General features: G+C 45.5%; 1 protein-coding gene across 5 annotated transcripts in view; it reads left to right on the forward strand.

Moving 5' to 3' along the window:
• Positions 1–2,234: 2,234 nt before the first annotated feature.
• CEP83 (centrosomal protein 83) overlaps positions 2,235–10,903 on the forward strand; it is a 35,833-nt gene continuing 27,164 nt past the window's right edge. For 3 of the 5 annotated variants that reach the window (XR_003094873.1, XR_003094874.1, XM_006027054.3), the window contains exons 1-5: positions 2,235–2,291; positions 3,474–3,733; positions 4,116–4,266; positions 5,936–6,028; positions 6,228–6,359. Coding sequence is in view for 3 of the 5 variants with exons in the window: in XM_006027054.3 (XP_006027116.1) it covers positions 3,582–3,733; positions 4,116–4,266; positions 5,936–6,028; positions 6,228–6,359 (528 nt within the window). In the remaining 2 variants the exon portion in view is untranslated. Of the gene's footprint in view, positions 2,292–2,586; positions 3,010–3,473; positions 3,734–4,115; positions 4,267–5,935; positions 6,029–6,227; positions 6,360–10,903 lie in introns of those variants that run through there. The other 2 variants (XM_025208138.1, XM_025208136.1) reach the window with 2 other exon arrangements.

The following is a 10,903-nucleotide window of genomic DNA, read 5'->3' on the forward strand; positions in this document are numbered from 1 at the left end:
TCTCTCCTCTTTCATGAAGTCATTGGCGTTTTAGAAGCCATTTGTACATTATAAAGCTGTTCCCTTGCTGTCTGGTGCTTTATACATCTATGCGCAGGTGCAAGCCTACAGGGGGAGGGGAGGTTTGTACCTTTCTTTGGTTATGTAGCCCAGGTCCTAAATCCATACTATGTTTTCCATCCATCTGGGATCCTTGCTCTTACTTTAGTTAGGTCTCTGAAGTGGTGTCCTTGTTTCAGCTAATTGCCTTAACCTCCTGGCTAGTACCTTTTCCACTGCCTCCCTCTAGCTAGTTCTTCCACCACATACTACAAGGTATTCAGATATTTTCAGAAATTTAGGTTGGATTATCTTTTGGTTCCCCAGGGCAAAGGAGGCAGGGAGAGGGGCTGGGACAATGCTTGGAGTGCGTGTGATGGCCTCCCTGGATTCCAACATAGGGCCTAGCCATATGAAAATCTAACCAATTTTGACTCTTGAGGCATGGGGAGGGAAGGCTTTCCCCATATGTATATGGTGTGGAGAGAGAAGGGCTTGAGACAGTCTAGATTCTAGCTTATGTGGGGGAATGCAAACAACACAGGAGGGAGGTAACTCTAGATCCCATGTGTTTTACAGGTATCTGTAGAGTTTAACTCTGAATAGTGTTTTCAGTATTGCTTCCTTAAAGGAATAGTGGGCACCATTCACTAGTTGGAGTACATACTGACTGAAATCTTCTGTGAAACCAATTGGAGATGGTTTGATTCCTTGTGGGTACAAAACCACTTCTGCAGTTTGCTTGTGTGCACATGTTGGGGGGGCTTCTTTTTTTTGTTTTTGCGGAGGAACTTTCAAATGACCCCAAACTTAAATCACTAATTTCACCTGGCAGTTGGAGGGTATGAACACATTACAGAACAGTAGTTGCACTGCAGTGACTGTCCTTGGGCCAGCTTTTACCCAGCAGTAAGCTTACTCTGCAGTAGGTTAATGCTCAGTGAAAAGAGCTAACCTACCACAGGTAACCTGCTCCATTTTACATCTCCATAACTTGTCCATAAACTGAGGAAACTTGTGTGTGAGTGATTGAAAAAACAGTTAAACAGAAATAGGTTAAGTGTGTATTCATCTCAATGTGAGGTTCTCAGCTGAAAGAGAACAAACACTTCCTGGAGATGAATGCAGAAGTGCAGAGTTCAGGCTGTATTCATCTCTCCAAGCCTCCTTCCCTTAATCCCAGGACTTGAGGGCCTGTGATGCATAAAGCAAACCCAGTCTTAATTTTTTGCCCCAGTCTCAACGCTGCTTGGCTCATGCTTCCATCATTCCTGTTTTCAGTTCTCCACCTGAAGAAGTAGGGCTTCCCCAGACTTTAGCTTACATGAGAGGCAGGGAGAGGGTTCACCAGATCCCAGGTCTTATGGGTAGGTAGGCAGAGGTTCAGGCATGTGCAGAGAGGCTGGACCCTCCCTAACAGCCTTCATTTGCAGGGGGAGAGAGCAAGGGACTTGTATACTGTGGGCAAACAAGGGTCCCTTGAAGGGAGAGGGCTTAGATGCACAGAAGAGAAGGGACATCCTTCCCCTGTCTACTTGTGGCTTTTAACACAGTGTCACACCCAATTCTTACAAGTAAACTAAGTAGCTGTGACATGGATTTCTTCACAGTCAGGCGGGTGGAAAATGGCTTATGGGATGCACCCAGAGAGTGGTGGTGGATGGGTTGGTTTCTACCTGGGGAAATGTGGGCAGTGGTGTCCCTCAAGGTTCTGTCTATTCAGTACTATTCAATATCTTCATCAGTGATTTGGATGAGGGTGTAGAAAGCACTCTGTCCAAATTTGTAGATGACACCAAACTGTAGGGTATAGTAAACACACTAGAGGGTAGGGAGCAAATTCAGAAAGATTTGGATAGACGGGAAGTGGGCGGATCAGAATAGGATGCAATTTAACAAAGATAAGTGCAAAGTGCTGCACCTGAGGAGAAAGAATCACCAATACACCTAAAGGCTGGGAAGTACCATTCTAAGTAGCACAGCAGCGGAAAGGGATCTTGGAGTCATAGTTGACACAAAAATGAACATGAGTCACCAATGTGACGAGGTAATAAGTAACGCTGATCACACTCTGTCTTGCATTAATAGGTGCATCACGAACAGGTCTAGGGAGGTGATACTTCCCCTCTGAGGCATTGATGAGGAAACAGCTGGAGTACTGCGTCCAGTTTTGGGCGCCACACTTCAAGAGAGATGTGGATAAGCTGGAATGGGTTCAGAGGAGGGCTACTCATATAGTTGAGGGCCTGCAGGTAAGATCCTATAAGGACAGATTGAAGGACCAGAATCTCTTCAGCCTCCGCAAGAGAAGGCTGAGAAGTGATCTTGTGGCTGTCTACAAGCTCATCAAGGGGGTCAGCAGGGAATAGGGGATACTCTGTTTACCAGGTCACCCCTCAGAGTTACTAGAAATAATGGCCATACTCTGAAGGAGAGTAGATTTAGATTGGACATCAGGAAGAAATTCTTTATGGTGAGGGTTGTCAAAATATGGTATGGGCTTCTAAGGGAGGTGGTGCTTTCCCCTACTTTGGAGGTGTTCAAAAGGAGATTAGACAAGTATCTGGCTGGGGTTACTTGACCCCAGTGCTCTTTCCTGCCCAGAGCAGGGGTTCGGACTCAATCTAATAGGTCCCTTCCGACCCTAGAAATGCCTCCCCTGGGGTCTTGGTGCACATGTGAGGAGCAGGGAGCGAGGGTCTCAGAGGGCCACATCTTGGTGCACGCATAGGAGAGAATGGTGGACTGACAGGTCCCCTGCCACCCATCCTCATTTATCCCTATTCCACTACTACCCAGATATCTATTCCCCCTGTTCTCAGTCCTCCCTCTTTTGTTTTCCATATTCTCTGGGCAAACATTTATATCTGTAATCTGTCTGTCTTTCTGAAAATTGTTCGAGTACTTCTGGCGTCTTCTGCTGATTCAATTCATACTGTGGACGTGTGGAGAAGGCGGGGGAAAGAACATGTGAGAGGATAACTGTACCAAAATACCTCCTTTACTTTTCTAAAGATTTCTGTTAGAAGACAGATTAGGAAGGACACGGTCAAGTTGTATTTAAATGCTGCTTCCTGTCTTACTTTGCTACATAGCTCGTGAAAACTAGCAGGCCAGAAAGTCTTTTAGCTGCTTATTTTACTCGTGCTCTGTGGGATCTGTCTGTCTTGTCAGTCTTAGGTGCGCACTTTTTCCTCCTTAAAGCATCTGGGGTGCTATGCTACTAGATGGGTATAAGTAATTTTGAGTGATTTATTTATTTATTTGTATATTTATTTATTTATAAGTCACTATTTTTGAGCAGTTATAGAAAGCTAAATTTGAAACAGAATTTGATTCTCAGTCTTAACTTTGCCAGGGCTGTTGCTCCACTGTAAAGAAAGCACAAGTGTTTGTCCTTGAACCACCAATGAGTTTTATGTATTTGTTTGCAGCAGGTAATTATACTTTCTGAGATGCCACAGGCGAAAAGATAGATGGAAGTCCTTTGAAGGTGCTGATTTTGGACTAAATTCATTACTACCTGGCTGTTACCAGCAAGAATGGATACTTTCACCAGCCTCCTCCCTCCAACAAGTGGAAGTGGTAATCTTGCTGGTTCACAAGAAGAACTACAGAAGCTTTTAATTGATGAAAGAATGCGGTGTGAACATCATAAAACAAATTATAAAACTCTGAAAGCAGAACATACACGGTACGTACTTTAAATTGCTGCTTTCCTTAGTTTGAGCTAAGGCTAAGTGAAGAAGAGTTTCCTTTTTGACTATTTAGTTGTTGATTTCCAACAGCGAAATCCTTCTAGTTACATAGTAACAATTCAGAGGTCTCCTGAACTCTAGGTGAGATTTTCTGAATTTGTAAATACTGATCAACTTCAACATTTTAGGATATTTGTTGTGTCAGATATGAGGGGAGGAAATGGAGCTGATATCTGGTAAATGTTTTCAGACTTGCTATTTTTTTTACTTTTTCTTATGTATTTCTGTTACCTCTGTGATGGATATTTTTCAGTGTGATCAATTATTTCTTAGACTGTATATGAACATTCTTAGTATTTTTTAAAATATATTTTGCAGGTTACAGGATGAGTATACAAAATCACAGAATGAGCTCAAGCGGTCGTTGGTTGAAAAACAAACCATCAATGACAAATTTCAGTTTCTCCTTGCTGAACTCCGAGGAGAATTATTAGATAAAACAAGAGAACTAGAAGAACTGAGGATGCAGGTGAGACATGTTACCAGCAGAGAGAAACATTACTTTTAGTCCTATTGTAGAAATCCATCTAGAACTGTCTATAGCAGGGGTGGGCAAAATATGGCCTGCAGGCCGGATTTGGCCCATCAGGTGATTCTATCCAGCCCATGGCTGCTCCTCTGAAGGAGAATTGTATTCAGACTGCAGCTGCCCTGGCTTTCAGTGCCTCTCCCTTCCCCTCCATGGGCTGGCCCACCCTGCCCCACTCCGCTGAGTCTCCAAGATATGCTCCAAGGCAAGGGGAGCTGAGCTCCTGGCCAGGCTGCCTGCATGCAGCTCCGTCTCTGTGGCCGTTTGTAGACCAGACAGCTCCTGGTGAGTCAAAGCTCAGGTAAGGTTCTCCCCAGTGGTGAGGGAGGTTGTGTAGGGGGAAGAGGGCCAGGAACTGCAGGTTATCTGTGCTTTGCTGAGCCAGGGCCTGGTAGGGACGTGAGCGCTGCTAACGTGGTACTGTGCTGTGTTCCTGTGCTCTGCTTCAGGCTGTGCCACATGGGCACAGCTGGAGTGGCTGGCATGGGTCCTGCCCAACCTCAAGTCCCTGGCATGAGGTTGGGCCGGGCAGAAGCTGCACCAGCTGCATCCACGTGGCCCAAAGCAGTGTGTAAGAACACAGTGAAGTAGTGACCTGGCCCAGCTTGGCCATGTGTTGGGGACTCAGGATTGGGAAGGGGATGCAGGGACAAGCAGAGGACAGCATGGCACTGGTCTGGCTGGGCTTGGATAACTGTGGTTCTCAGCTCTTCTCTCCCTGCACTCCCTCTCCTACCCTGAGTCCCCGGCATGCAGCTGTGCTGCTCTGTTCCCAAACACTGCCTCAGGCCATGTGAATTAGCTGGCATGGCTCCTGGGAGCAAGACAGGCAGGAAGGTGGGGGCTGGGGCCAGAGCTGGGATCTTGGGGCAGTGACAGTGTAGGGGCCAGGGCTTAGGGCAGAGGTGTGATCTGCTCCCTGCATGTCCCTGTCTGCATAACTGGTGCCCATCATAAGGACATGCGAGGAGCAGATCATGGCTCTGTCCCCATGCTGTCACAACCCCAAGATTCCAGACCTGCCCACCCATCCTGCTCCCAGAGGCTGCTTCTTCTTTGTATGTGGCCCCATCCCATCTGACCAAGTGAGTGGGTCCAAGGCTGGTCTCTATGGAGAGTCTGCCTGCTTGCTCTGTCTGGCACCCCCAGAAGTGGGTGCAGAGCAGACAGGGCCAGGTATGATCAATGCCTACTCCCCTGCAGCCCCTGTAGCAGCTCACCAAAACTCTTAAAGTGGCCCTCTAGCTCAAATAATTCTCACTCATGATCTACAGAATAGGTGACTTGAAGGATTTCAAGGATTATATAATGGCTTTTTCACACATTGTAAAAACTAATAAATTATGTACATATACACAATGTTACAGGGTTTTTTCTCTGAAATCTTCTCAACTATTGGAGGGTTAATAAAGTTTTTACAAAACAGGAAACGAGGAAACGCTTAAGAGCAAACTTTATTAATGGAACATATTAAAAAAAACTCTTATGTACAAATATTTTGTTTTTAAATAAAGAATACTTTGTTATCTAGCATTTGTTGTTTTCCAGTGTAAATCACTTGATGATACTTGAATTATTTACAATACCTTTTGTTTTCTCTTCATGTCAGGTACTGACTCCTCAAAAGCTGGAGTTGTTAAAAGCACAAATACAACAAGAATTGGAAACTCCAATGAGAGATCGATTTCAGAAGCTAGATGAAGTAAGCAACGAGTATCTAATTATGTTTTATTTGTGGGGAGGTATTATTTACTGTTTCTTTTGGCATGGGGCGGGGTTTGAATAAAAATGACTTTTTTTGAGAAGGGGATGTGGATATTTTATAGTTAGTGTTGGTAAAATCAAACAAATTTTATGTGCTTAAACTTATCTTTGAGTGACTGTTCCACTTTCTAATTTAGGAAGTAGAAAAATACCGAACAGAATATAACAAACTGCGTTATGAACATACCTTTCTAAAATCAGAATTTGAACACCAGAAGGAAGAACATGTTCGTGTTTTAGAAGAGAAAAAAATAAAGTTTGAGGCTGAGGTAGGTATAAAATATTAAACTTGAATTAAGCCACCATAAAAATTAAACCACTTAAGCTTTTTATGAGGATTTTACCATTGTTGTATTATTTTTTATATATGACAGTTTTTGCAATTTCAAATGTTATCAGATAGACTGATTGTTCTAAATCATTTGTTGTGTTCAATCCTTACTTAGCACATGAGAGAGAGATTTAAATATAAAACCTTAATAGAATTCTATTTATATTCAGATAGTATGTTAGTAATAATATATTTAGGAGAGGGTGTGTGGGCATGATGGAGTCCCAGCTACTCAGGATCAGAGCCTATTTCCTGCCTCTGATCACAGTTGTGTCTAATTAGGAGTGCCAGGATGCCTTGAGCAGTAGCTTTAAAAACCAGACAGCCAGTGACCAGTGGGGGCCAGTAGACAAAGGAGTTTGGTATGGTGCATCTGTCTTTTCTTGTCCTTTCCGAAACAGCAGGAGCAATGGAGGAGAAAAAGAAGATGGTTGTATGTAGAGGCTGTGGGATGTCCTGGATTCTGGGCTGGTTCTGTGTGGAAGATATGTATGCATGACTGTCACGGGACGGGGTGCTTAAGGATGGCCACGTTACCCCTAAGGCCTCTCAACTGTGCCAATTCGGCCCAATGGGCACCCTCTGTTCTTCCCCGCCACACCTTGTTGGAATAATTGATATAGGGAGGCTGCCTTTAAGCCTATCTGAGCATGGTCCTGATGGACTTCCCTGGGCCCCGCAGGTCCCATTTCAAAATATATGTCCCTGGACCCCCCAGCCTTATGGGCTATATGCGTAGCTCCAACCGCCCCTTTACTACGCCCCAAGCCTCGCAGATGGTACCTGCATTGTCTTGCATAGGCCTCGTTATAATTTGGCCTCTTGTCCTCACTGGACTCTCTGCAGCCCTGTCGCTGCGTCCCTCAGTGCCGGGGTCTGTGCTCCCCAAATGCCGTACCCTCTCTGGCGCCAGGGTCCCCACTCTGTAGTGGACCCCCAATGAGGCCTCCTCCTTCTCCTAATAGCCTCACCCAAACCACCGGTGTTATGAAGCAACAAACAAAACACAAGCCCCTGGGCTATAACATAATAGAAGAGACAAGAGTGTGCTCTGCCCCTTTAAAAGCATAGAACTTCCTCCCTGGCACTAAGTATCTAGTAGGCAAGGGTACATGGAGCCCCATTAGTCCTGGGTGCAGCATGGTAGGCAGTTGCTGCGTCACTGGGCACTTCCTCCCTGGAGGCTCCTTCCCCTCTGACTGCTAGCAGGGAACTGACCTGCCTGGGCCCGGCCCTAGAGTTTATATGGGCCCAGGACCCTACCTATTCCAGCCAGCTAACCAGGTGCAGGTGTAGCCAATTCCCTCATTAGCCAGTTGTCATTGGCAACCTGCACCTGGGCTCTTATCTGGCTCTTTGTGTTGCCTCCCTGGGCAATCTCTGCTCTAAGAGGAGCAGGCACCTTAGTGCCCTGCGACAATGACATTGTTTTTTTAGGAGACCTGACAAGCTTATTCAAGGAAGTGAAAGATCTTAAGACCAGAGGCAAGATGGAAAGGAGAGCAAGATGGAAAGCTCTCACTGGGTGCATCTACAGAAGCAATTAATGTAAAGGGATAAACTCCAGAGCACTTTGAGCCAGTGTACACTGCTCCTGAGTGTAGTGTCTACATGTGTGCCTGGGACAGCAGCATTTTGAGCCAGGATGGAGCAGGCTCGGGGAAGTCAGATCTGAGCTCAGGGTGGCAGGTTGGATGGCAGAGGGCCTGGGTGGGGCATGAGAGTGCCGAATATGCAGAGCCATGTGGCTAGGCGGTAGGCAGGCATCTGACCCCCTGCTGCCTGGGCTGACTGGACACAATTTATGCTTGCTGTCACTGTCTTCACACGTGTTTCATCACAGGTGATTATTACTCTGCCTTTAGGTAGTATTGTCCCCAACAGTACTATCTTATGGCAGAGTTAATTTCTTGTGCCCTAGTACTGACGCACATGTAGATGGTGATGATCTACTGCTGAGCTAATTAGTCTACTCTTCAGTAAAGCGCATACATGACATGCCCACTAAGACCAGGAGACACCAGGTCTGTTATTGGGTAATTTGTTGCAAAGAAATGCTTATTTATCACCACAGCTGATCTAGAAAACAGAGTGAAGTGCTGACAGTCTGCCCAGTGGAAGATGTGGTTGTGAGGTTGAAAGGAATGTTGAAGTGAGCAGATCAGAATCTTCTGATAGTTGTTAAAGCAAGGACAAATGACATAGCAAGATTCCCCCTTGTATAGGTTAAGGAAACCATTACAGGTGGGAAGAGATCCTCAGTGTTGTGGGCATCATTTGTAACATTTTCCCATCTCTAGAAACAAGATAATTTAAATCAACAAATGGCTCAAGGATTGGTGCTGTGTGAGAGGTTTGTGGATGTTTGATTGTTGGGGTATGTTAAAGAAAAAAATAGTTTTGAAAGATGGACTCCACCTAAATGCCTGGGTAAAATGGCCATCTCTCATTGAGGATGCTGTGATTGAAAAATGAGACTCACATAGTGTTTACACTTGGTTTTAATTCATAGAGTGATGCAGCAAATTTTACTTGCTTTACAGCTGTATTGTCAGTTGGCCACTTATAAGAAGCATGAGATTAAGTCTACAGCCTTCTGCACTATTCTTTATACCTAAAGCACAAAAGACAGGCACTGAGATAATGTACCTGTCTGCCTATTACATCACAGCACCAGTTCTTGCTTGCATTCTTATTGGGGAGGGTTGACATAGGGGTTAGAATTCTGCCAGTCAGATGTCTATTCTTGAGTCCCTGTGTTTCCTCCTAGTTTCCCTTTGATCAAGCCTGTGTGCGTGTGTGTGTTTGTCTGTCTACACTTACCATATTTACCTGGATCCAAGATGACTGAATTTAAGATGACCAGCCTCCCTAATAATTAGATTCTATACATGGAAAATTATAAATTTGTTAAAATGTTCCATGTCTAGAATTGAAAGATCATGTTACATTTGTCCCCCTCCACCCCACTTCTTTCCCCCACTGCTGTGTTGGGGGCAGGAGAGCAAATAAGGTGGAAAACAGTTGTGGAGGGGCAGGCAGTAGGGAGGCAGATGGGGGGAGGGGGAGGGAAGCAAGCAGCCTGACTCCAGTGCCTCTCCTCATGCCTCCCCATTACACACGTCTTGCTGAGCAGATTTGTGCCACCCTCTTCTGGCTGTTTTTTCATTTGATACTCGATTCTAAGATGGGGCTTTGTTTTCCCCATGTTGAATTGAAGGAAAACCTGATCTTGGAATTGAGTTAATATAGTAATTCTAATACACTATTTGAATTAGCTAAACAACAGGTGCCTGTCTTTCTAAGACCCAGGGAACCATATAGAACCAGTTCTTCTACGATCCTTTTAGGCATCAGTTAGATGGTGTTGATTAGATCTATGTCCTTGTGAAAGTGAACAGAGGGCTTATTCTTATTATGCTCTGTATTTTGTGGGCAGGGTGGAGGTGGGTGGGACACTTGCTGTTTTCTCATTCTATGATCTTCTCTGGAAATGCTGATTTAGTTTTCTTATCATGGTTATAAAGTCTATAATCTATTATAGAACAAACTGCATTTGATATATTTGGTTGTATTGACCACTACTTGTGTGTTACATCAGTGGTGGCTTACCTTTAGCAGGTGTGCCACAAGTTAAGCCCCCTCCCCTCTTGAGTGCCACTCTCATCCCAGCCCCCCAGAGGTGTATGTGATAGAGTTTGTGCCCTGGAGGCCAGACTGGAGACAGAAGGGCTCTGACCTCTGGCTGTGAGGAGGAGGTGTCACTGCCAAGAGCCAGGTTAACACTTCCCTGGCCCTACAACCACTGCATTTTTATATGGTGAGCAAGAATCTAAAGCCCTTAATTTGGCAATAGCAGCTGGTCACTAAAAACAAGTTTGGGGGGCCTTCTATTTTGATAATAGTTATGTACCTTGGCATACACCAAGGCTGGTAACATGATAGAGTGCACCTGTGGGTAGAAAGGTGGATATAGCAACGAGAGTGAAAATGCTGAGATTTGAGAAGAGTAGTGTGCGGGCCGGGTGCGAGCCGGGCCCTTTTTTGTGCTGTACGCAGGCTGTGGCCAGCAGCCCGGGCACGCGGGGTCGGAGAGAGGGGCGCGACAAGCTAGAATTAGGCACAGACTCGTAACAGTAGTTTTAAAGATTGTTTACTTACACCAGAGATGGTCGTGGTGTAGGCTGGAAAACTTGCTTGAGTTGCGGTTACAGACAAAGACAACACGAACGGTCACGTGGAGTTTGCTAGGCTCCATGGAAACAGAGCTCCGGATGCTCTGGGTGAGCGCGCCACCAAAATCGGACTCGTAGATACGTCTTATAATTTTTATCGCTCGAAGACGGGGAGAGGTGGGCGATGGATCAAGTCGCCAAGCTCCTCTGAATCTCACACAGGGGTCTTTACTTCCCTGCCGTGTACCCAGAGTCCCCACGAGATGGATGTGGAGTCCTTTTCGGCTTGGGGGGGAACCGCTCGAGC

The sequence above is a fragment of the Alligator sinensis genome, unplaced genomic scaffold, assembly GCF_000455745.1.
Source record: "Alligator sinensis unplaced genomic scaffold, ASM45574v1 scaffold141_1, whole genome shotgun sequence".
NCBI classification, from domain to species: domain Eukaryota; kingdom Metazoa; phylum Chordata; order Crocodylia; family Alligatoridae; genus Alligator; species Alligator sinensis.